Source organism: Centropristis striata, chromosome 21 (genome assembly GCF_030273125.1).
Source record: "Centropristis striata isolate RG_2023a ecotype Rhode Island chromosome 21, C.striata_1.0, whole genome shotgun sequence".
NCBI classification, from domain to species: Eukaryota; Metazoa; Chordata; class Actinopteri; order Perciformes; family Serranidae; genus Centropristis; species Centropristis striata.
Genome location: NC_081537.1, coordinates 12,035,202 through 12,062,046, shown reverse-complemented (window position 1 = coordinate 12,062,046; position 26,845 = coordinate 12,035,202). Strand labels below are relative to the sequence as shown.

The 26,845-nt window shown below is 37.0% G+C and overlaps 4 protein-coding genes across 4 annotated transcripts; 2 read left to right on the top strand and 2 right to left on the bottom strand.

The window, feature by feature from the left end:
• Positions 1-2,595: 2,595 nt before the first annotated feature.
• cog7 (component of oligomeric golgi complex 7) lies at positions 2,596-12,163 on the bottom strand. The gene is made up of 17 exons (XM_059324564.1): positions 11,667-12,163; positions 10,272-10,420; positions 9,921-10,037; positions 9,490-9,658; positions 9,311-9,393; positions 9,117-9,239; positions 8,722-8,920; positions 8,515-8,642; positions 8,218-8,372; positions 7,988-8,104; positions 6,942-7,007; positions 6,620-6,806; positions 6,396-6,536; positions 6,154-6,237; positions 5,820-5,934; positions 4,078-4,221; positions 2,596-3,630 (listed from the first exon to the last, which is right to left on the bottom strand). The coding sequence occupies exons 1-17, from the start codon at positions 11,830-11,832 to the stop codon at positions 3,464-3,466; spliced, it is 2,310 nt and encodes a 769-aa protein (XP_059180547.1). The 5' UTR covers positions 11,833-12,163; the 3' UTR covers positions 2,596-3,463.
• Positions 12,164-13,660: 1,497 nt separating this feature from the next.
• On the top strand, positions 13,661-14,634 carry LOC131959028 (myeloid-associated differentiation marker-like protein 2). Its single transcript, XM_059324116.1, has one exon. The coding sequence runs from the start codon at positions 13,665-13,667 to the stop codon at positions 14,565-14,567; it is 903 nt and encodes a 300-aa protein (XP_059180099.1). The 5' UTR covers positions 13,661-13,664; the 3' UTR covers positions 14,568-14,634.
• A 634-nt stretch (positions 14,635-15,268) lies between these two features.
• On the top strand, positions 15,269-16,111 carry LOC131959941 (myeloid-associated differentiation marker-like protein 2). Its single transcript, XM_059325157.1, has one exon. It carries the CDS (start codon positions 15,269-15,271, stop codon positions 16,109-16,111), a length of 843 nt encoding a protein of 280 aa, XP_059181140.1.
• Positions 16,112-16,408: 297 nt separating this feature from the next.
• On the bottom strand, positions 16,409-24,536 carry LOC131959672 (putative protein MSS51 homolog, mitochondrial). Its single transcript, XM_059324882.1, has 6 exons — positions 24,434-24,536; positions 22,682-22,825; positions 22,457-22,581; positions 20,264-20,827; positions 19,638-19,731; positions 16,409-17,691 (listed from the first exon to the last, which is right to left on the bottom strand). Exons 1-6 carry the CDS (start codon positions 24,448-24,450, stop codon positions 17,487-17,489), a joined length of 1,149 nt encoding a protein of 382 aa, XP_059180865.1. The 5' UTR covers positions 24,451-24,536; the 3' UTR covers positions 16,409-17,486.
• Between the last annotated feature and the right edge of the window lie 2,309 nt (positions 24,537-26,845).

Below are 26,845 nucleotides of genomic sequence, written 5' to 3'. Positions count from 1 at the left end.
TTAATTCCTCCCCCTCCCCCGGATGGGATTCATGGCGAGGCCGCTTCTCCCGTCTCCATCATCATCTGTAGGCACCGATACTGCAGGCAGGGCGGTGACGGCTGACGTCAGGGCCAAACACTGGTCCATGTTGGAGGAGAGCAGGTAGAGCGGCATGTGATGCTGGATGATGCTCCGTGCCCGTCTCTGGACACCATGGACACTGAGGAGCGCCAGCTGGGTACCAATGATACTATGTTATCACGTTTTTTACAGAAAAAATACAAAAAATGATTATCTGATAGGAGCACGTTATTTCTAAATGTAGCCTATAAAACCATAAAGGAATAAAGATAGCCTTATCACTGAAAAAAAAAAATTGGTAACGCTTTATATTAAGGTCCTTGTAATAACCATTAATTAACAAGTAATAAGGCCCTTGTAAGTCCTTACAAGATGCTTATTAACATTATTGTGTGTTTATAAGCTTATATAAGTGTTAATAATGGCATTACAAACACCCATGACCCACCCATTATGTCTTTGCCATGCCTTTATTAATCTTTAGTTTGCTTATTGATATTAAAATATACTTTATTGCTCATCTATTATAAGTTAACTATAGGTTAACTATGCTTTTTGCAACTACCGGATCTAAAGCGAGAACAATGCCTTATTACTTGTTAATTAATGGTTATTAAGGACCTTATTATAAAGCGTTACCAAATATTTTTTGGCCCTGTAATTATTATTTCGATCATCTATATAAATTCTACAAAGATATACGAATTCTGAGTGCTTTTACTTTAAAATAGCAGTTTTTCATGTAGTGTATTACTTAGTGATTGTTTGTTATTATGTGTCCCCAGTTTTGTATGTAAATTGAATCATTCGTTCCAAGTAATATTTACTAAACCAGTTCATTAGCTTAATTAGTTGAAGTTGAAGTTCCAAGTAAAATGTAATTGAGGGACATCAGTGAATCTGCAATTTACTTGTGTATTTTCATTTTTAAAAAAAAAGTGGTTCTATTAAATAAATATTACTTAGAAACAGCCTGAGTAAAGATTACAAACACTTTGTGTGGAAAAACTTGCCTAGCTTTTTTAAAGTAAATGTCACTCCAATGTTTTTCAGTGTACCAATGACAGTATGTTATCAGGTTTTTTACAGAAAAAATACAAAAATGTATTATCTTAACTTGAGTCATTTAACATAGCTCTTGTCCAAAAACAAAAATACAATTAAAATAATAATAAAAAAATCTTACTCAAATTATCTTTCAATTTGTTGATTCTGGAAAAATTCACTTGAGAAAAAATGATCTTGTTGTTCTGAATTAATTATATAAATATCTCAGAGAAACATTTTCATGAAGAAAAATATGCTTGTTTTAAGTTCTAATTAATCCTGGAAAAACTGATAATTATGTCATTCAGGAAAAACAAATGCATTTTCTTCTCTAGTGAACGCATGCAAATGTTTGCATACTTAACAGATTTAAAGATAGTTTTTTATTTCTTTATTTTAGATTTTTGGGGGAGAGGGGGCAAGAGCAATATTTAATGGCTAAAAGAAAAATTACAAAAATAGATAGAAAGTAAATTTAATACCTCTAAATGGACACATATCAGTGGTTCCCTGTTTAGTATGCAACTGTAATGCATTCTCTTAAGAAAAAAGAAAAAGCTTGTTTTTCTGAATTATTGAGACAATTATCTCAGAATTCTGAAAAAAAAAAGTTTTCATGGGAAAAAGAAGTCTGCTCGTTTTTCCAAATTAATGACATTTATTGTCTAATTAATTCTGAAAAACTCCTAATTGTTTCATCACACAGAAAAACAGGAGCATTTTTGCTTGGAAAACTGTACTTTTCTGAATTAATTAAATAATGATTGTTTTTCCAAACTAATGAGAACTTATTGAACTTATCTTTGTAAAAGTGTCTCATTATTTGAGAAAATAATTTTCCCCCATGGACTCCTTAATCAAGAAAAACAAAAGTAGAATTTTTATAATGAAAACTTTCCTCTCAGAATTTTGAGATGATAATCTTACTCAGAAAAACAGGGCTATTTTTTCTCAAGCAAATACATAATGCTTCCTTAGTTGAATTTTTTTTAGTTATCTACAAATAACTTTTTTTTTTATCAGCTAATCTGTTGATTATTTAACATATCAGTGATGAAAAATGTCCATCATTACCTCAAACTCAGCATGACGTCTTCAAGTTGTTTTAGCCCGACCAACGGCCAAAAATCCAGATATTCAATAAGAAGTAACATTGGAAAAGCTGGAACTTTGAAACCTTTGGCATTTTTGCTTCAAAATGACTAATGATTAACAAGTTATAAAAATATTTGTGTCTAAATAATCTTAATGTAATTTTAATCCTGTGTCTAAAATAGTGGGGGGGGAAACAAGTCTTTAAACAGTAATTAAAAATATAAGATTTTCAGCATTTTACCCTGTACACAGATTCCCTTGACAGTTCACTGTTTACAGACATGCCCATTTTCATGACTTGAAGGTGCAAACACATTCAACATCAGTAAAGAACACTTTTAAGACACTGGACTCTCGGACAATTAGGGCAGTGGGATTCTGAAAGAAGGATTTAGCAGAAAAAGCCATACATTTATTAAACTAGATCGATTCCAGTACAACCTCATTCAACCCACTATTTCATCTAGTGGATAAAAATAGTTTGATCAAAAGTAACACGATCTGCTCCATTTTAGGGTTGATACTCATGTTTATGTACAGATTTTTAATGACACTGCATGGAAAAATGTGGTAAAATATCCATATATATCCATATCACTTGTCCAGCCCTTACTACAACCAGAGAGAGAGAGAGAGAAAGACAGAGAGAGAGACAGAGGGTAAGAGACAGAGAGAGACCTTACCTTCATATTTAATGTTTTTAATTTTAATTTTGAAGTCAACTGCTGAATGTGAAGCTCAGTTAACAGAAAACAATACAGCTCATATCAGAAATATTACCTTAATATAAGAATTATATTAGTATAATCAACAACAAATATATCAGTCATATAGATTTCAATCTCTCTCACACATGCCCTGATGTACATTTTGTTAGTTCCTTAGATGCCTCAGCAACTTAAAAAAAAAAAAAAAAGCTGATATTAAAGATGTAGAGTCAAGACACTTTCACCCTTTGGCTCGACCTGAAGGCTTCATCACTGTAGATCATTTAAAGTCACACTTAGTCCAACAACAATCAGTATAAAAAAGTCTGAACGACCATGATCTCTTAACATTCCCATAATGTAAATGCCATACCTATTTGGAGACTATAATCCTTAAATGCTGCAACCCCAAATTTGAGAATTAAGGGAGTGTAACATGTAAACCAACTATTTTATATCACATTCTTCTTCATGTTCCAACCTGCGAATCCCTAGTGAGTCCCGCTCTGAGAGCCACTGTACCTACAGTCCATTTTCTTGTCCCCTTGCTGTTAGTAGTCGATGCACCGGACAGCGGCAATGGTGGAGGCCAGCCGGCGAGGAAGCAGTTTGGCGGTCTGTCTGTAGTCTTCAGGTTTGGCCCTCAGCAGAGTGACGATGTGCTGCAGGGCGCGGGAGGGCTGCAGGCCCAGAGCGTCCATCACATTGCTCAGATAGTCTGTGGAGCAGAATGGAAGACATAGATGCACATTAACTTAACTTACATAATTGTTTCGCAAAATAAATTTTGTTAACGCTTTATAATAAGGTCCTTAATAACCATTAATTAACAAGTAATAAGGCATTGTTCTCGCTTTAGATCCGGTAGTTGCAAAAAGCATAGTTAACTTATAGTTAACTTATAATAGATGAGCAATAAAGTATATTTTAATATCAATAAGCAAACAAAATAAGATGAATGAAGGCATGGCAAAGACATAATGGGTGGGCCATGGGTGTTTGTAATGCCATTATTAACACTTATATAAGCTTATAAACACACAATAATGTTAATAAGCATCTTGTAAGGACTTACAAGGGTCTTATTACTTGTTAATTAATGGTTATTACAAGGACCTTAATATAAAGCGTTACCGAAATTTCTAACCACACGGTGCTCACGTACCGATATCTGTGGCCAGCTGTTTAGTGGAATGGGTGCCCAGTTGGGGAATGAGCAGAATGGCGTCGCAGTAGGTCTGCATGGTGGCCCGAGCGATGGAGCCCAGCCAGTAGTCTGCAGTGTTGTCCAGCTCAGGAAGGTCGTCACCTGAGACAGCAGGAAGGTGAGGTTTTAAAAGTGTGTCGGCTCACAAGGTGTAAAGGGAACAAGAGTGTGTGGTGTGAGGATAATGATGATTAGTCAAGGAGAAAGAACAAGCTGGAGATTGAAGATAAAAGGTAAAAAAAAAATATATGGAAAAGTTCCCTCTACTACTATTTATTTCTATTTCCCCTCTCCTATTCATTTATCTGTGGATTTTTTATTTCTATTATTAATGTAGTTTTTTTGTGCTTTTTCCCCCCAATTCACTGGATTTTTATTTTCTGACACATCCAAGGTACAGAGATTTCCTTTGTACTGTTTTCTATAATTTAAAGCTTATTTGTCCATAATTTAGAAACTTCTTTAGAAACGTGATTCAGCTATGGTTGTTTGCGTGTTTGTTTTCGTCTAGGTAGTTGGACGGAAAACAAAATTCTTTCATCTCTGTATTGTGAACTGTTTAATTCCCGATTGATTAACCAATTAAATGAAAAGACCTTGGAAAGAAATATATGTGGAAAATAGAAGGTACAGTCCCATGGCACATTTGTGCTGAAAAAACAATTTATTTTTTTGCTCTGTGGCTTTATGACAGAGCAGTTGTAACAGAGAATACTGTTATGTTTGGTCACTTCTGTCATGTTCAGGCCTTTGCACATGAAGTTTGTATTTTTCATTTGTTTTTTAACTGTCATCTGAAAAAATGGTTGAAACCTTGCACGCTGAGTCTGATGCACTTCTTTATCCAGTCTGCTGGTAAAATTAGCAACACAAGACAAGCAGATAAGAGAAAAGGGAGTTTCACCTGCTGCTAAATGAGCTGCAGATATCCTAAATGTTTCCAGATCTATTTCAGGATGTCAGTGGTCCATTTTGATAGACAGTGTTCCTGCAAGTGTAGTTATTTCTGTACTTTATTTACAAATTCTGCACAAATCTGCACCAAGACTATGGCTAATGTATTCATGATCACTGCCCTCAACACACCTGCAGGAAATGATCTGTTGCTGTTTATGCCAGCCTATGTGTCCACTGTGTAAGTATTAGGAGCAAATCACTTGCAGCTCCCGGCTCTGCTATTTTTTAGCAGCTCAAGTCTCTGAAATGTATATAAATTGTTAATTCATAGCTGTATGTACATTTTGGACAATGACTTGCATGATGATTTGCATGAGTGGTCAAAAACACTCCCAAAAGGCTTTGGATAGATGCTACAAAACGCTGAAAATTAACCTGTTCCAATAACTTTTATGACGGACAAAAGTTTCAGAGTCGGACTGTAAACAGGATTGACACAGCATGAAGTTGAATATATTTTTAAACGTGTGACCCAGCCCAGCCACCCTTCCAATCAAACAGAAACTGCCTGTCTGCCAAGCTAATGGGGACATGGGTTAGTTGTGTGCTATTTGGGTATTAGTTTGCAAATTGTTGTTTCCAGTTAATCGATTTTACTTTTTAACTTATCTGTTTTGATATATACATACATATTGAGTTGGTACAGTTGTGAATAACTGCAGGCAGGCTTTAAGAATATAAAGGAAGGATTAATGGACAGAAAGAAAGCAGAAAGAAGACAATCAAGTTTGATGGCTAGAAACCTTGCTCTGGAGGGAAAGGCAGCTTCCCAGCATGCAGTGCCATCTCTAGCGCCGGGTCCTCCTGAGTCACAAACGGCTCCAAGTGGAGAGGCAGAGACATCAGGTACTGCCCTATCTAGAAGGGAAAGACAGACATTTGATACATCCAGTGTCTAAGAGCTCCAGTATAATATGTATTATACTAGTTTTAGCTGTGAATATGTACAAAAAGACTGTCGGAGTTCATGTTATGAGGCAAGGCCTGCTGTTTGTTATATTTAATCTGCACTGCACATTTTAATCAGTCATGATTAATGAAATGTCATGATGTATACTCAAGTCAAACCTGACTAACATTTGTTATGTATTCTTGTGGTGACAGGCTGAACGTAGGCAGGTCCTCTGTGTAGCTCTCTCCCAAACCAGGTTCCTCTTGTCTCTGAACACAAACAAGAGAATCAAACAGTAAGAGAGGAGATTAAAATAGACACAGTACATCCAACACTCAAACGCACAAACGTAATCCAAAAGCTCTCAGCAATGCAGTGCCAATCAGTATTTCAAATCGAATCATGTAGTAACTTGACACTTAATCACCTCCATCTTGGAGACGAGGCAGAGCTGGTGTTTGATTTGCAGGAAGACGGAATCGAAGGCCAGCTGGTTGGCCTGCTGGTTGAGTCTGGTCAGAGCGGCTCTGGGCTCTGCTAAGAGGTTGGAGTTACCTGTGCCCTTCTCCTGCAGGACGAGGACAGAGAGATGCATGAAAAAGCTGCAGAGCGTCACGAGGACACAATCTATTCTCATTGCCCAGCTCATACCTTCAGGGAGTAAAGGACTTCCATCAGGCTGTTGTATTCAGCCATATTTCCCCTCTGCAGGTAGTTGTATTCCTGCCAGGGGTTCTTGGTGGCGCTCTTCCTCTCTGTGGAGCTGGCCTCCTGGATGCCTGCCAGGCTGCGTGGGCTGTACGACTCTGACAAGTACTTGCCTGCCGTGCCCAGGATTCTGTGGAAAGGTTTGTATTCAGAGATTGAACCATGTTGACAGGGCCCCCCATGAGTTGCATGCAAGTCAAAGAGAATGGTTGAGGGCGAAACAACTAGAACATTATGAAATATGAAGTATGAACATTTTTCTTACTTGTTTGACAGCTGCTGCTCAAAGGCTCCACATTGTCTGAGCAGTTCTCCACAAGTGGCAATAATCCTGAAAAACACAACAGAAAAACATTTGACTTTCCATTTTCTGACACCTATCTAGGGACGGGTCGCGGTGGTAGCAGGTTCAGCAAGGTAGACTAAACGTCCCTCTTCCAAGCAACATTTTCCAGCTCCTTCTGGGGGATCCATAAGCATTCCTAAGCCGTATGAGATATATAACTTTCCATGGTGTTGTATCTGGAAAACCTCTAAAGAAAAGCATCCAGGATCCTGATCAGCCGCTTAAACCACCTCAACTAGGTCCTTCTGCAAAGCTTATAGCCAAAACCACCACATTTCTGCTCTTTAGAAACCTCTGGGTGACGTCACAGAGACTACATACAGTCATGGAAACAATTATTAGATCATTGTTTTCTTCACTTTATTGTTCATTTTAATGCCTGGTACAACTAAAGGAACATTTGTTTGGACAAATATAATGCTAACAACAAAAATAGCTCATAGGAGTTTAATTAAAGAGCTGATATCTAGCCATTTTCCATGGTTTTCTTGATTATGAATGTTTTTGTTGTTATCTTTATATTTGTCCAAATAAATGTACCTTTAGTTGTACCAGGCATTAAAATGAACAAGAAATTGAAGAAAAATGGTGCTCTAATATTTTTTTCCATGACTGTACTTTATACAGTCTTTAGATAATGCATAATGCATGACTAGCACAGACATTTAACAACAACACATCACTCAGGTTTAGATCAGGCAGGTTATTCCTCCAAATCCTCCCCCTCCAGGTTTCTCCTTCATTGCCCATGTGAGCACTGAAGTCTCCCAGCAGAGCTATAGAGTCCCGAGGCAATATCCTATTAAAACTGCTGTTCATAGGCACAAACAATAGTAAAATCCGTCCTCTTAGCAACCAGGAATCACATACATAGCGTCCTGGCAAATGTGATGGCAACCTGCTCTGCTTCGTATTACACAAATTTCTATTCTAATGAAATTATCTCAAATGTAAGAAACATTCACCTGACGGAGTTCTGAAAGGCTGTCCAGTCCTCCTGGAAAACAGATGAATTTGGCGTATCCTCCAGTTTACACTTCTTCCTGATTGACTGCAGTGTCGTGGAGAAGTCGGACACATACCTGCAACAAGCACAATGTTAGAGCTGGCAACGTAAATCAGGCTTATTGTTGCCATCATTACAGCAAATAGGTTAGCACATAGTTTGTGGCTTTTGACATGAAAGGATATTTACTTGGTGAAGAGAGCTTTGAGGGCTTTGAGTAGGCCACACACGGCCAGTCCGTCAGTCAGTTTGACACAGCGGTCCACTGCAGCGCTGGCCAGGCCAAACAACTTGCCAACAGAGTGGCTCAACTCTTCCACACAATCAATAACCTCCCCGTGTTCCTGAAGAGAAGAGAGGAAATTAAGCGTGTGAAACCAGAGGTAGTACAAAAAGGAAAAAGGAAAGGAATCAGTTTAACAGTTAAATAAATTGTTTATCTTGATTTTTTTTTCGGTTTGTGTGTGCCTGTGTGAGACGTCTTACCAGAGGTACAGCACTGATCTGGATCAGGAGGTGAGCTTCCTCCAGATCTCCATACTGCAGCTGATAAGGTTTGTACGGGTCATACAGCGCACAGACCAGCTCATTCACCTTCAGCAGATTATTCTCACCTGCGGAGGAAACACAGACAGAAAATAAGGATCTCACCCACATCTAAAGTGAGTCACGTCTTCATGTCTATGTACGGACCCAGGTGTGGCAGCATGGCGGTCTCCAGGCCGTGTCCAAAGGTGGATGTGGTGTGGTGGAGTTCGAGCAGCGTGTCGAGGCGCTGCTCCTGGGCTGACCGCTCCACGGCTGAGCTCAAGCACACAGGGATGGATGGGACCATGGCCCCCAGAGTCTGGATCAGCAACACCGTCACCACCTCATACGGGTTCTTGAATACCTGTTACAGTACAAGCAATGAGCAAATTAAAAGAGCATTCTGAATGACAGCATTTATTGACTGCAACAACAACTTCCATTATCGCCATATAAATATTTGATTTGGTATTACACTCTGGCTGATAACAAAACAGCCCTTTCAAATAATGTGTATTTTAATATTGTTGGAACTTCTGTCTTGGCACTGTGTGTCTCACCTGGCTGCTCCACTGTAGTTGAGAGTGCCACGAGGAGAGCAAGGTGTCGTAGAATTCTGATAGCTGCTGATTCATACTGAGCTCACTCTGAGAGAGATCTTGCCACATGCTCACCAACTGGCCCTGGAGATGCCAAAACAAATATTAGAGTCAACAGATAAAACATAAGAGAATATGATTTTGTGATGGCCTACCTTGTGACACTTGTAGTAGTAGGCAAGGAGCTGTGGCATCCTATCTATCTCTGTGAAGACTTTAACAAAGAGCTTGGCTTGGTCTGCAGAGAAAACATGTGGTAACACAAGTTTATTTAGTGAACAAAGAAAAAGAAGTTGCAATAAATATTAGAAACAAATGTCTCACAGGTTCTTACCGATAGACATGGAATTAAAGGTTGCTACTATCTGAGGGCTAGCCAGGGCCTCCAATCTGTTTTTCAGAGCCTCCAGGTGGACGCACTTTTCAGAGTAGTCTGGTGTGTCCACCAGCATGGCCAGACTGTTCTGCATGCTGGTCAGCTTGGAGGAAATTACTGCAAAGTCCTGGATCAGAAAGATGAATGTTCACAAAGTAATATCTTATAAAAACAAACCAATTAATATTGTTACTTTTCATGCATACTTCAACTACTCCTAAACCATTATTGCAGAAAGTAAAACTGCATTAAAAGGTTAAATTTAATTCCAATAGTCTAATTTATATAAATGTGGGTAAGGATGGGTTGCACAGGTTTATTATCACTAAGCAGTAAGTCAGACAGAAACAAGACAAGTGAACTCCTGTGGAAATGTCTTTGATTTATACCTGTGTTTTGAAGGTCTCCTCAATGTCTGCACTCAGTGTGCTCCATTTGTCTGCCTCCTGCAGAGCTTCAGCTGCCACCTGCATGCGGCTCTTCACTTGATCTATTTCCACCAGGACCTGGTGAGCGGGAACCACACAGTCATACCTAAGAAATATCCTTAACATCCAATTTAAACCACTGCCACAGGCTTTGGCTAGGAGTACTGATGATTAAAAAAAATGTATTTCAATAACCGAACATCAAGGTAGCACTTTAAGAGTAATTTTGTATTTTTGTTTTACATACACTACTTTTGAACTGTGAATATGATACATATGGGGAAAAAACAGAGTGGTGGAACGTATGCACACCTGCATAGACTGCACAGTGTCTTGCTCAAACTTCTTGATGTCCTCTTTGACCAGAACCATTTGCTCCTTGAGGAAAGACGCCTCCTGCTTCAAAGCCTCCACGTCTCGCAGCACTCTGGGCATATTTTGGAGGGCCTGATTACTGCTCTCTGCACACAAAAACACACCAATCTGACAGTTAAATGAAGGACATAACAAGAAAAGGATAACATCCAGAATATTAGGATAAATGATTGGTGCCACTCTAAGATGAAAATACCAGCAGTTATCACATGTAGTACTCTTTGGTATGGGTTTCAACAACAATGAAAAAAGAAAAAACAAAACAAATAAAACTTGCTGTTTTTTTTTACAGGATGGTGTGATTTATTTATTCATTTATTTTTACAATTCTCTACATCTGAGATTTTTCAATGTCACCATGTTTAAAATTAAGGCTGTACAGCTTTTCACTTATTTGTCACTATAAAGTGAGTTGCCAGTTTATTAGGTACATCTGGTTAAAACTAGTGCAGTCTAATATAGGGCTGCTCAATCATGGCCAAAATCCTAATATCAGTAATTTTGGTAAATATTGAGATCACAAATATTTAACACAATTACTCATTGACTTCAGGGCATCATGCCTTTTTTTTTTGTAAAAATAAATAAATAAAATAAATAAAATCCATTTTAAAAATGTTGTAAATGTTGTATTGCACTGCCAGAATTGACCAAAAAATATATATATTCAACTAATTAAAACAATCTTCTCAACTATTTCCCTTTTTATTGTCGATTCAGGCTTACCAGTTTTCTGATGATAGATCAGGTATTGCCATTATAACATGTAATTTGAACTGATGCAAACTATTTCTCAAGGGTGCAGGTATTTTTTATTTGGTTTCTACAACTACATCAACTTCATGTTAAGGAAGGAAAACAACTTACTGTCTGCATAACATTTCATAGCTTAGTCAGTGACACAGGCTTAATGTGCAGACTGCATGCAAAGTCACAATATACAAACCAGAACTGAAATGACAGCAATGAGATGCATTAAGCTGCCAATTTATGGGTCAATACAACAGCATTAGAAAAAGGTTGAGATTAAACTGTTTTCAAGAGATGCTGATTTAAGTTTTTGTCATTTTGGATGCTTTGTGTGCCGTTGCATTCTATGTGTGTTTCCAATATACAAGTCTCACTCTTTCACTACACTAAATGTCATTTAATCAATGCTGCAGGATAATAATAATGCAGATCTGCTGCATAAGATTCAGCTAGGTCGAATACAGAAACCGGAAACTGATTTGCAGCGAGAGAAAATGCATTTTTTGCAGCAGAATGAAGACACATTACAAACTGTAAACGTGGCGTTTAAGCAGAGCGTCACTAGTTTACTTTAATATTCACCCTCAATGGCATTATTGACTTCCTGGATGAATAGCTGCAGCTTCATGACCAGAGTTGCTGCGTGTGTGTCTGCCTTCCCCGGTGCGTCTTTCTGCACCAGCTTGAAGGCGCCATTCACCCAGTCTTTCACATCAAAATCATCGTCCAGGAATTTGGAGAAATCCATTTGGCCTCTTCACTCCTTCCCCGGTGCAAGGAGCTGGGCGGCGTTGAGTCAAACTCTTGTGGTGCAGTGCAGTCACTGTCATCGACCCATTGCTAACGCTAGCTAGTTTTTCCCAAACAATGGCTTCGACACGAATATAAAATAAATAGCCCAGGAAAAAGAAATTATCATTACAACTAAATATAGTTCCAGTAAGGCGACGGCTTCCTCCAGAGTTGTTTTTAAATGTCTACGTCTTTAAAAGGAGAAAAGTAAAGACATATTTGTTAATGTTTGATGCTGTTGGGGCAGCGCTAGTGACACTTGACAACAACTTCCTCTTTGTGCTTTCTATTTACCTTCCCCAGAAACAAGTTCAAGCACAAAAAACTGACCTACTGGATAGAAACCTTTAAAACTGAACGAAAATAATTTAATCAACTATATGGAACAGTCTGTGTGTTTTGGAATAAATCTATGTTAACACTGAACGAGAAAAAAATAAAACAGATCACCAAAAGTGTTATATGGATACGTCGATGAATTGTTAGCTTGAAGCAGTGTCACATATAAATATATTCGTACAGAAACGCCTAATGAATTGGAATGATGTGGCACACGGTCCATTACTAATGTGTAGTGTAGATAATATATTATTTTGTTATTGTTTTTGTTTTGTTTTGTTTTGTTTTGTTTTGTTTTGTTTTGTTTTGTTGTTTTGTTTTTACAAAAAATGATTATTTTGTTCTCAATAACTTCCATATAATGTGACCCAGCAACTCAAATGTAACAGCAAAATGCTTTTTTAAATTTTATATACAAATATTCTATTAAAAATAATATTTTTAATTTTTTATTTCTGTAATTTCCATGTAACTCTAATGTAACATTGGAATGTATCAATATGTGAGTCAAACACGACATGTCTTTTCGTATGGGTTTTTCTGAAAGATTATTGATCTTTTTGTTTACAATAACTTCCATATGTTTACAATAAATTCTATATAATTCCAGCCCTCTTGCAGCAAATATAATTAAAAACTGTCTAATTGGATAAAACGTAATATATTATCTTAAAATATATATTCTAGATTAAACCTTTAATATAATCTGATTAGCAAAGCAGAAATTATTAAAATAAAATTAAAACAGCATAGGTTAGTAATTTGCAATATGCTTCTCACAAGTTTTGGGAGCAACAAGCCAAAACTAAACTTAATGTTTTGTTATAATAATAAGTGTTGGAAAAAGTTTTGTGAACTCATACTTAAGTAAAAGTACCACACTGTGAAATTAATCCACTACAAGTAAAAGTCCAGCATTCAAAACTTACTGAAGTAAAAGTTTTAAAAAAAAATATAAGGATCAAACTGTACTTAAGTACAGTACTTGAGTTTGTGTACTTAGCTACATTCCACCACTGATAATAATGCAAATTGTTGATGATCTATGGGTGATGTGGGGGAAGTGAAAACAGCTGAATTATAGCGTTTTGTAGAAATATGTTCGGACTTGGAAAAGGAAGAAATTAATTGTATATTTATGTTTGTAAAATGGCACAAAGCAGAGGGCACTCAAATAGTCAGGGAGCTGTAACTAGTCCTCACTGATGCCTATACTGTAGGATACTTCCACATCCTAGACACAACCAGGGATCTCATTTTGGTTATTCCATATCTGCTCAGCACAAATGTATTACTACACACAGTCAGTTTCATGAACATTATGCAAACCAGATAGGCAAAAAAAGGGCTGCCTGGAAAGTGGAGCTGGAAAGACACCTCAACCAGTTTCTAGCAGCTGTCTGTGTGGACATACATACAAAACAAAGGCAATTCAACTCAATTGAAGAGATGGGAATAATTGATAATATTAAGGACACATTGTCCAAGGCGGTGTTTTCTCCTACTACTCTGTTATCCGGCCGAGGCGGGCTGCACATGGCCCAGATCCTTCTGTCTGTCGTCACCTTTATCCTGGCTGCCTTCAGAGGAGGAAGCAGCCATACCTACTGGAACTATGCCATGTTCACCTGGGCCTTCTGCCCCATCATGACCCTCATCATCACCATTATTGAGCTGTTTAAGCTGGATATCATACTTAATCTGTTTTGCATGGACTGGTCGGACTTCACCACAGGGATGGCCATGTCCTCGGCACTCATGACCGTCTCTGTCGCCATCACCTACGCCAACTTCTACGCCTGCTTCAAATGGGTATGCCTGTATGGATGGATAGTGAGTGTATTTGCTTTCTTGTGCGGCTTTCTCTACACGCTTGAAGTGGTGAAGGACAAAATCATGGACAGGAAGAGAGGGAGCTACCTGGCTGCTCTGCCTGGATTCTTCAAGGTGCTGGAGGCCTTTGTGAGCTGCATGATTTTTATCTCACTGACTGGTTACAGAGACAAGCCCGCTCTCATCATGTGCGTCATAGCATATATCATCCCTTTCCCCATCCTCCCGTTAATCATAGCCACCAACATTCTCAAGAAACTCAAAATGTGTCTGCCCTTTAACCTGGACAGGTTTGTGTTTATCTTCCTGGTGATCTCTGTCGTGCTGTATGTATTTGCTGCTATAATGTGGCCCATTTTTATGTTCAGAAACAATCCTCGACCCAGTGACTGTCCTCCAAGCTTCTGTATCTGGGCCATACAGTTTATGGTTGCTTTTTTTACTTATGTGAATCTCATTCTTTTCACGCTGGACCTCATTTTCACTCTGCTTGGTATCTGTCGCTTTAAACGCCCGTGAATGTCATACATAACTACTTGTACATATGGTCAGTATGAGTCTTATAGATTGAGAAACTGCACAGCAAAAGTTCAACATATTTCCCAAAGCATTAAAACAAAAAAAAAGTGTATGTGAGTTAAGATTTCTTGCTAATTAGAGGTTTAGTTTTTAATAATCTCAAATTGAACAGAGTCACTTCTGCCCTGAAGTCACATGATTGCAATTTTCAAATGTAGGCCCTGCGACATATATATGTAATGGATGAATTGTTAGTTTGTAGCAGTGTCACAAATCAAAATATCCATACAGAAAAGCCTAATAAATTGGAATGATGTGGCAATGTAGATTTTACATTTACATAAATGTTTTAATGGATCATTCCCGAGTGTTTTTCAATAAATTCCATACAATACAGGTCAATACACTGGACACCCAGGACAAACACCCCTATAAGTTAGTTAGTGAAAGTATATTGCACTGCTAATAAATTGATATGAAAATATGTAAGATGTGTTGCATTATGTCTGTTTGAAAATGAGATTACACATGAATGAACACACCTGTGGTTCGTGGGATCTGTCAGCCACAGACAGATCAGGATCAAAGTGCCAAATGGAAATGATGCTCGCCTGTCATATAAGACGTGGCTCTACAGCAACATGATGATTCAACAGCAGTGGAACGAGATACGAACACTTCATCCACACTAATTGAGCATCATGTGTGGCCCGTTCAAGGGCTGTCAGGGCATTTTACGCCTCTTGGAAATAATCTTCAGCGCTTTGTGTGCCATCATCGTCATCTTCAGAGGCAGGATGGTGAGTCCGTGGGGTGTCTGGTGTGAGTTCGTGTGGGTTTTCTGCATCATTGTGCCTCTGGTCCTGAGCGTGGTGGAGGACAGAAAGTGGCACATCCTGCTGGCCCTCTTCCTGCCCAACTGGGCCGACCTGACGTGCGGGCTGACCGCCCTGTGTGCGCTGATGATCACCTCAGCTACGGTCATCTTTGCGGCTGTTTTTGTTTGTCTCACCTGCATCAGCAGCATCCTGTGTTTCCTCGTCTCCATTGTCGCCACCGTCTTCTTCCTGATTGACGGTGCAATGCAGAAGAAGTTGTTTCCAATCGGCTACCTGTCCAGCCTGAGGGGGGGTCTCCGCACAACAGAGGCCTTTATAGGGTGCATCATTCTCTCTGCTGCTGCTGATCACTTTGTGACTGGTGAATGGGCCTTTCGCCCACTTGGGATGATCATCAGCATCGTCTTGTTTGCTGTTTGCCTCCTGGCCACTGTGGTCATCATCGTCCTCCATCTGCTCAAGCTGCTGCAGTGTCTGCTGGCGTTCAAGCTGAGTGTGATGGAGCTGGTGTTTAACGTTGTGGCGGTGCTGTTGTACCTGCTCGCTGTCATTCTTTGGTCTGTCTTTGGTTACAAACGCCACAAGTACAACCCTTACATCTGTCAAAAGTGTTCCTACGTGGACGTGAACACTGTTAACGTCGCAGCCATCGTCAATATCGTCTTTTACATTGTGGACTTGGTTTTATCTGTAAAATCTCGCTAGAAATGTGGACGTGAAATTTAGTAGAGATGAAGATGTAAACACTGTTTTAATGAGGAAAATATACAATGGGCAGTAGCTGTTTATGTGTACTGTATGTTGCCCAAATCATGTTAAATAATAGTCAGTTTTTCAATTGACAATGTGACAGTATGATATAAAAAAATGTTTTGTCTGTGTCATATTTTTTTTTAATCCTCAAAAGTTATTTACAGGTAAATCCCCATAATATGCCTTTTTTGAGTATTTCTTGCCAAATTAAAATAACTTGAAGTGTAAAATGTGTGAAAATGGATTTGTAGTCTGTATTCAATAAAAGTGGACATTGCAGTCTGCCCCGTATTTAATCGTTTCTAATATTTTTATTGTAGAATATAGAGTAAGTAGACATTTGACTGTCTCTACAAAGTTTTATTGGCTCTCTGCTAACACAAGGGTCCAGAAACAGTATATTCAAATCTAACAACTCTAGCAGTAAAACTGAGATAGTGAATGCAAATAGCTGCTTCCAGAGAAAAAACATCTTAACAGTAATGGATATGTATTTACATACTGTTTTAAAACCTTATTGCATGATTTTATTATTAGAAATACTGCTGTATAATATTCATGGAAAAATCTCTTTCCCCATTTCTGCACTCCATATCAAAAGAGATCATATTCCAATCAGACAGAATGTTGGAGATGTTGTGGAAGCAAAGAGGCGAATCACTGTCATATATTCTGGTGTTGCCCTCTTGTGACCCCGATTTGATTGAGCGTACATCAAATTCTAGAGACTGTGTTTTCAACAAAAATAACTTTTTGTTTCAATTTGTTATATTTAGTAGATCTAGAGGAACTGGAGTGGAGGAATAAATATACATATTTACTGAGAATATTACTGGTGGCCTGTAAGAAATCAATAACAAAGAAATGGCTGAAGAGGGAGGCACCTAGTGCAGATGAATGGATTGATATTGTGTACAGCATCTTTGTAATGGAAAGAATAACTTTCCATTTAAGAACACAAAAAGAGGTATTTATTGAAAATTGGCAAAAATGGATTACATATGTCTCTACCATAAAATCAGACTTTAGGTAATCTCAGATTGGACGATCAGAATACTTTAATTTCTTTGTAGCTTTCCCCATTTTATTTTATTTATTCATTTATTTTTGGGTGTTTTCCAATCCCCTTTTGTACGCTTTTACTTTTCTCCTTGATATTTTCTGCATTTGTCTATAGGTCTTCATGTTGATTGTTTGTTTGTTCATTTCAAAAACCAATAAAAAGTAAATGACAAAAAAAAAAGAAAAACAGCCGTATACAATCCATGTCTCATAGTCCGCAAAAATCAGAGTTCCAGCTGTGAGACAACAGTGTGTGTTTGCACCTTCAGGCCTCCTCCGGTTCCTCAAACTCCACAGTCTCCAGCAGACCCTGGAAACAGAAGTAGTGGGAGTTGCAGTACACGGGAGGCTTGTTGGCAGACGAGCCCACCACTTCTGGTTTCAGCGACGCAAAGGGGCTGGCTCCGCTTGCCTTCATGTCCATCTCCAGCTCCAGCAATATCTGCAGGGAGTAGGTCATCTCTGTCTCGCTGCAGGACGGAGGACAAGAGGCATCAGCAGTCGTTACACATTACACCGTCACTGGTTAACTTGCGTGGATGATAAGAGAGCAGCGAGAGGATAAAGAGGCTGACTGTGGAGACATTTGCTATATTTGCATACTTTTATGCACTTTATGTAACATTCAATAGTGATGCAAATATTATTCAGTGTCAATGAACCAATTTGTAAAATATTCTTGTTTAAATTAAAAGGAGTGCTGAAATTATAATCAGTTACAGATCATTTATGACATAATTAGATTGTAAAAATGAGTACTACAGAACTGCATATTAAACCAATTAGAATTAATTTACTACACAAATCTAAAAAATAAACATATCTCCACATAATTTATTTGATATGTAATGCAATAGCTACAATATTCTTGTTTAATACAGTGGTATACTTATCTGCAGCCTGTGTCTGATATTATTTCAATATATATATATATATATATATATATATATATATATATATATATATTATGGTATTTGTACTTTACTTGAGTATTTTCATTTGATGCTACTTTATACTCAACTACATCTTTTTACTGCCTTACATTTACTTCACAACAATAGCTACATTTTACTTTGTAAATTCAGATTATTAATAAGAAAGATAACTCAACTAATTCATTATGATGCAATATTAAAGCTTAGACTGCTCACTATTACTAACTATTATAAGCCATTATGTTTTATAATATATATAAGGGTATTTAATACTTTTTTACTTTACATACTTGAGTACAATTCTATACAATTTTTGCACTATACTGCACTGTGAACTCGTTTTTATATTTTTTATGTCTATTATCTATGTACAAAAACTCTTTCTGCTGCTACACTTAAATATTATGTGCAATATAAATATTCTGTTTTTTACAGTTCTATATTTTATATTTATACTTTATTTATAACATTCCAGAGTACAATCACCTTGAGCCAATGCAATGGAATTTCGTTCAATGTGCTAATTTTATTAACTGAATGACAATAAAGTATTTCTTAGTCAATGAAGGACTTTTACTTGTAGCACGGCAATTTTAGACTGTTATATTACTATTTTTACTACAAAGATCTTGGTGCTTCTTCCACCACTGATTTTACTAGTAACCAGAGTTGTGAAATAAATGCCGTCAAGTAACAATTGGAAAAGTATTTCCCTCTGAAATGTAGTGAAGTGGAAATATGAAGTACCATAAAATGGAAATATCCAAGTAAAGGTACTTCCCTTTAACATTACACTGAAGCATAGTACTCAGATCCTTTAATTAAGTAAAAGTACTAATACCACACTGTGAAATGACTCCACTACAAGTAAAAGTCCTGCATCCAAAACTTACTTACTAAGTAAAAACACAAAAGTATCGGCATCAAAATGTCCTTAAAGTATCAAAAGTAAAAGCACTTGTTATGCAGAATGGAGCCACTCAGATTGTTTTATATATTCTATTTCATAAAGTTGGAATAATTTTGTTTTCAGACACTGTCCTCTGTTAATTGTGGTTTCATTTTCATTTTGATATGTTTGGAAGAGATTGATTATTAATGTTTTGAGAAGACATACACTTTATCTGTTAATAATAATAATAATAATAATTAATTAATAATTCATTTCATGGAAAGAGGTAATATATATATATATATATATATATATATATATATATATATATTTATTCCAACTTTATGGGTGACTGTGTACATGTTCGATTTTAATTTTTTATTCATTTATGTAAGCAGCATTTTGTTGTTGTGGGGGCTCATTTTAACTACCTAATATACTGTTATGTGGTTTAATTTATAAAAATGTTAAATCATTTTAAATTAATCACGTTTTTTTCACTTGAGTAAATATATTTTAATCTTCAACCACTGTATTTCTGTGGTCAGGTGTTCCTTTTTATGTGTGGTTGCAATTCTGTAACACTCACTTGAGAGCAGTGAAAAGAGTAGGAATCTCAAAATCCCTGAGGAGCAGAAGTGTTGGAAGCCAACCGTGGTCCAGAGCCTGACTGGCATCAAACCCTTGACACAAAAAGATATACAGGAAAACAAATTAATCAAGAGTTGAATATGAACATGAACCTTCAACTGAGTTTGGTATTATGTTTTTGTGCAATAGACAATGTTACGGCTACTCTTGCTTTCAAAAAAAGGTAAAAAAAAATATCAGAGTAGTCTCTGAGGAGGAGGTACACGACTCACTAAATAATAAGCACTCACGGAGTTTCAGTTTCAACCAAAGGTGGTGGGATTTATTTACAAAACAGAAATATACTCCGGGTTGACTTCCAACAATACGCAAAAATAAAAAAATGTAATTTAGTGGTTGATAAATTGTTCCACTCCTCACTCCCTTCTCTCATTCAACAAAAAACAGACTCAAAGAAACCAGCTGTCCTCACTCCCTGATCACAGGAGGAGGAGGCCTGGCTAGGAGGAGGGACCTGAGCAGCAAAAAACCATTCTAATCAATAATAATAGTTAACCTACAATAGTCATCAGCATTCCCAAAATACAAAGAATTAATAGGCTCCAACAGACAAGAAGTCCTCACCAGGATGAAATCCAACCACCAGGTCTGGCTTTGCTGCTTCCTCTTTCTCCACCACGTCCTCCCAAAACTCATGGTAGAGGCCCTTATGGGCGCAGAGGTAGACCCTCTGCCTGGGGCCCGACCCACTGAGAGGAGGCCTCACCACGGGGCCATCCACCACCTCTGGTCCCACCAGGACTATGGTGATACCCTGGTGTCCTGGGAACATGTTGTTCAGCTCGTCGTAGTCAGTCAGTCGTGCTGCCAGGGTCTCAGCCTGTCCCGCCCCCACCACGTGGATGGTGAGAGGGTTGGAATAAGGGTTGAGAGCGAACAGCCTCATGGCCCAGGCGACGGTCAGCGGCCTGGAGAAGAACTCGCTGCAGACCCTCCACAACGACTGCTTCAGGTCCTCGTCGTCAGGCGGAGACCGGCCAGCGTTTGTCCACAAGTCTTTCATGTTTGGGCATTTTAAAACGGGATCGAGGCGAGCTGTGAGGTCACCCTGCATCGCCAGCCAGTCATCCCAGCCTTTCACCTCCGACTGCGGCTTTGACCATTTTTCAGTAGGGAACGGGAGATCTCCTGATGATAGGGTGGGAAAGAAAAGCAGTCAAGGCTTCAGTACAGTCAGACAAATGTCCATTATAATTTACAGTACTTTGCAATCCTTATTTTTTTCCCTTTTGTACACCCAGCGCTACATAAGAGGATTCAAAAAATAAATAAATAAATAAATAAAATAACATTAAGTTTACTATTAAATAACAATATCTGCTTTTTTATCCATACATATTAGAGGTGGGGGAAATTGATACAGCATAGTATCGCGATATTTTGCGCGGCAATATTATATCAATTCATGGCAGCCAGTTATCAATATTTAGCGTTCCAACGGCCCACCGTTTTTGCCATTCCTGAGGCCGGAGCAGGCTCACTTTTAGGAATATACTGGAGATACTGGCACCATATGAAACTAGATATAAGGAATCTATAGGCACCCAGTGTGTCAGGATATTGTGTCGGGAAGTTGTCGGAATAACGCTGCAAAGTTGGGCTATTTTTCATGTTTCATGGTGATTTTCAAAGCACTCATGTGACCTCTGACATCACACTATCTCAATTTAGAAAATTGGCTCTCTGGTTTTCCACAAGTCCTATCTTTACATACATGGCTGCCTCCCAATTCAGAATTGAAAATTTTCTCTTATTTGCCCAAACAATTATTGATTGAATTTAATTTTGTGGACACAAAATGCAGTTAAATCACAATATATTGTATCGCAATACTCAACATGTCGCAAAAAGTTTAAAATCGCAATAATATTGTATCTCGACTCAAGTATCGGGATAAAATCGCATCGTGGGGCCTCTGCTGATTCTCACCTCTAATACATATCCATATACATGAGTGACAGAAACAGGTGTCTTTGTATGTCTCCTCTTTTAAATATTCATTAAGTATACTGACTATAGTAGGTTAGTAGTTTTATAGAGGTAGAGACTTGGGCTGGGCAATATGGCCAAAATCTTCTATCTTGATATGGGTAATTTAAAATCTTGACAATATACAGTAGTGTTCAAAATAATAGCAGTCCAATGTGACTAACCAAATTAATCCAGGTTTTTAGTATATTTTTTATTGCTACATGGCAAACAAGGTACCAGTAGGTGCAGTAGATTCTCAGAAAACCAACAAGACCCAGCATTCAGGATATGCAGCTCTTAAGGCTGTGCAATTGGGCAATTAGTTGAAAGGTGAGTGTTCAAAAAAATAGCAGTGTGACATTCAATCAGTGAGGTCATCAATTTTGTGAAAAAACAGGTGTGAATCAGGTGGCCTCTATTTAAGGATGAAGCCAGCACTTGTTGAACATGCATTTCTCTTTGAAAGCCTGAGGAAAATGGGTCGTTCAAGACATTGTTTGAATTGAACTGTTTGTGATTAGACATTTAAAATATAAGCATCATAATGGATAAATTGTGTTGCTTTGGTAATTATTATTTTAAATTTGTGTAAATATATTTTACTTTATCTCTTTTAGGTGAGGTTTCTTAGAGGTTTCTTCCTCACCTGTATTTGTATTTGATTTTTTTATTTGATTTTTCAATGACTTTTCCTTTAAATGTGCAAATAAAGAACTAAAAGCATATTATGAGAAGAACAATAAGTATTTTACTGTTTGTATGGACTGTCTTTCATATACATTTTACCCCTGTATAAAAGCCACTCCACAACTCTGTCGATGGCAGCCAGACGCAGCTGTGAGCAGAACTTCTTATGTTTATGCCAGTCCTCCTTCTGACACTCTTTACCGCAGTAGTAAACATTTAGACATCTGAGGAAAGAGAATAAAAGAGAGAGGTCTGTGATTTAAAACGACTCACTTTGATGAAGCTGCACAGGCCTGCTGGGTTAGATTTTTTTGTTTTCTTTACCTGGCACAACGCTTCAAGCTCTGTGGGTTTGAAAGCTGATTTGGCTGCTTCTCACAACCGGCACAGATCTTAAAAGATTCCTCCATCTTTTCAAACATCTCTTTTTGAGACAGGGCTTTGAGACCCTTGGTCTCCTGACCAGCTCTGGAGAAACAAATACAACAAGAAATTAATATAAAAAAACTTTTGACAAGTAACTCATTAGTAATTTGTTAAGGTATAAACACCACCAGCTAACTTTGCCTTTGAAGAAGTATTCAGATCCTCTCATTAAGTAAAAGTACTAATACCACACTGTGAAATAGGTCCACTACAAGTAAAAGTCCTGCATCCAAAATGTACTTACAAGTAAAAATGAAAAAGTATCAGCATCAAAATGTACTTTAAGTATCAAAAGTAAAATTAATTTCTCATTATGCAGAATGGCCCCAGATTGTTATCTATATTCTTTATACACGGTCACCCATTAAGTTGTAATAATTTGTTTTTTTTAGACACAATCCTCTGCTAATTTAATTTTCATTGTGTTATGTGAGATGAGAAGACATACACTTTATCTGTCAATAATAAATCACATTGTCACAATCATTTCATGGAAAGTGGTAAAAAAAAAAAAAAAATATATATATATATATATATATATATACATATACATATATATATATATATATATATATACATACATATATATATATATATATATATATATTTATATATATATATATATATAGTATTCCAACTTGGATGACCGTGTATATTGTCCGATTATATTTTTTTAATTAATTGATGTAGGCAGCATTTTGTTGTTGTGGGGGCTCATTTTAACTACTTAATATACTGTTATTTGGTTTAATTTATAAAAACTTTAATCATTTAAAAATTTATCATGTTTTTATGTTAAATCAAATCTTCACCTGAAAAGTAACTAAATGTAGTGGAGCAAAAAGCACAATATTTGCCTCTATAATGTAGTGGACTAGAAGTAAAAAGTGACATAAATGGAAATACTCAAGTAAAGTACAAATACCTCAAAATTGTACTTAAATTGCATTGAAATTATATCAGATACCAACTGCAGATAAATTTACCACTGTGTTACACAAGAATATTGTGGCTATTGCATTACATATCAAATAAAATATTTGGAGAAATGTTTATTTGTTGGATTTTTTTTAAGTAAATGAACTTGAATTGGTTTATTATGCGGTTCTGTATTACTGATTTTTTTACATTCTAATTATGTAAAAAAAAAAAAACTATCTGCAAATGTTTATAAATTCAGCCCTCCATTTAATTTAACCAAGAATGTTATTGTATTATTATTAAGTAAAAGCACCTATAAATTGTACTTGAGTAAATCAGTTACATTCCGACACTGCAACAAACTACGGAGGCCTAAAGGTTTCTATTCTTAGACTGGGGCATTTACTACAGTGTGAGAGGAGCTAAATACTCAGATTCAAAATGAGTTTAATCTTACAAAAGTTGCAGAAAAGCTGTCTGGATCTTAATGGTGACAGAAAGCGAAGTGAACAGCGAGGAGTAATATATAAAACAGGCTATGGCGACATGCCAGCATGTGAACATGTCATTCAAGTATGGAGCAGTCATTATTAATGAGCAGCAGGCGGTTCTGGAGCATGTGCATCTGTTTCCACACACATCTACACGTGACTTATATGGCGGCAGTGTAAATTTAGACATGAACATGAAGTTAAATACGTGCCGAGAATTAGGTAAAAATCTACATACCTCGCAGTTTCCGTCATTTGAGTCCCCCTCACACTGTCCTCCGTGTGTCTGTGTGCCGCTGCTGTGGTGTGATATGTGATCGGCCTGCTGCTTGCTGCCTGCTGACACATATAGCACCTGTGCTCCCTCTTCTAGAAACATCTGACAACTCCAGACCCTTCCGGACCTCACAGGGCAAGTGTACGGTAGAGCATGATTGTGTCCCTTGCAATTCCAATTCCAACTGCCACATGCCATCACACTGTACAATAACAAATAGCCTGGTTCATTACATACCGTCGTTATGCACTTTATGTGTTTTTATGCACACTGCTCATTGCACGTTATTTGTTTCACGGCACCAACATTTTTATACTGCATATTCATATTTATTCTGCACTGGAATTCTACTCCTTAATACACACTCCTTCTTTAGACACTTTATTTTTACATTACATCTTATTGTATTTTATTGTATTTTTATATTTTATTGATTGAAGTATGCCTAGGTTGTTCTTTTTATTTAATTGTGTTGTCATTGTCTCTATGTGTAATGCTGCTGCTACACTGTAATTTCCCAGCTTGGGATAAATAAAGTATATCTATCTATCTATCTATCTATCTATCTATCTATCTATCTATCTATCTAATTCTGTCTCTCAAATAAAATCAGAGAGGTTCATTTTAAAATTTTGCATAATATTTACCCATGTAATAAATCAATTTCCAGGTTTGCTGATATAAGTGAAATGTGCACTTTCTGTGGAGATGAGCCAGAGACAACTTTACATTTATTTTATACTTGCCCATTGTCATCTATATTTTGGAGGGATATGGAAAACTTCATACTTGATAAGACTGGACAGACCATCATTTTTGAACCCAAAGATATATCATCCACAAGGTGAAGTTTTCCAAATCCCTCCCTAACTTTAACGTTTTCACAAGAGAATTAAAATGTTATATCGAAACTTTAGAGTTGATGTCAAATAAAAAATGTGAACGCACTCTCATACACTTTAAAAACGTATTTTCAGAAGCCCCAGAATAATATAAAGAGAAGCACCTTATACCCTATGTGCCTCATTATGTTATTTTATTTTTATATACTGTATTTAATTTACTGTAACTGACATTTTTCTTTGTATCTTGTTTATATACTGAATGACTGTATTTCTTTCATTGTTAAATAAAGATCTGAAAAAGAAAAAAAGGCAAGTGTACGGGTCATGTGACAGAAAATACTTTCATATCTGTACATCATTTCAACCGTATCCATCTATTACCCCAGTGGTTCCCAAAGTTTTTCTACTGGGCCCCCCTTTTCTATCAAAACCTCCACACAACAAGCAAGCATGGTCTTGTCATATTTTTTTAATCCTTGTTTTTTGTATTTGTAATATTTCAAGTAGAGTCATGATCTGATTTAGCTTTTACCACACTGTGAAAAATGTTTATAGAAATAACAGTAAAACACTGTCAAATACATCAGAAATAAGGCATAAAATTAAAAATTATTTATCACCGCATTAGACACTTAATTACTGTAAATCAAGGAATAGCACAAAACTTTCACTTTTTCTGTCATAAGCTGGAAGAAACACACAATTTTGCTGTAAAATATAACATTTTCATGCAAAATTAAAGGATAAATACCATGATGTATGAATAAATGACACAATTACCCTAAAAATAACAGGAATATTCAGTCAAATTACAGTTTTTGCTGATATTTACATTTAAATTTAGAATAGAGAATCCACTCACTGTAATTTTTATGGTGAAGTTCTGGCAACCACAGCTGCCGGTATTTTAACGTAAATTAAACAGATTATTTTTTACAGTGCAGCATTGGAGAACAATGAAATTATTTCAATGTACCCTTGCTTCTTTGTAGTTGCTTTGAGTCATTTTATGATAATTTTGTGTTTGTGGTCATTTTGTGGTTGTTTTAGATCTTTTCATGGTTGTTTTCTGTCTCTTTGTAGTGTTGTTTTCCCCTGTAAAGTCATTTTGAATTACTTTGCAGCTTTCTGGTAGTTTTGTGTCTATTTGTAGTCTTTTTGTCTTTGCCTTGGTCTTTTCGAAATTTCGTTACAGTCATGCAAACCACCTTTGTGGTTGTCTTTGGCCTTTTTACGGTTGTTTTGTGTCTCTTTGAGGTTGTTTTACATCTTTTCATGGTTGTTAAGTGTCTCTTTGTAGTAGCTTTGAGTTATGTCATAGTCATTTTGGGTTTGTGGTTGTTTTGTGTCTCTTTGTGGTTGTTTTACCTCTCTTCATAGTTGTTTTGTGTCTCTTTGAAGTCTTTCTCTCACTTGGTGGTTGTTTTGCATCTCTTTGTGTTTTCTACATTTCTTTTTAGCGTCACTTTTTTTTGATAAGGGTGTGTGTGTGTGTGTGTGTGTGTGTGTGTGTGTGTGTGTGTGTGGG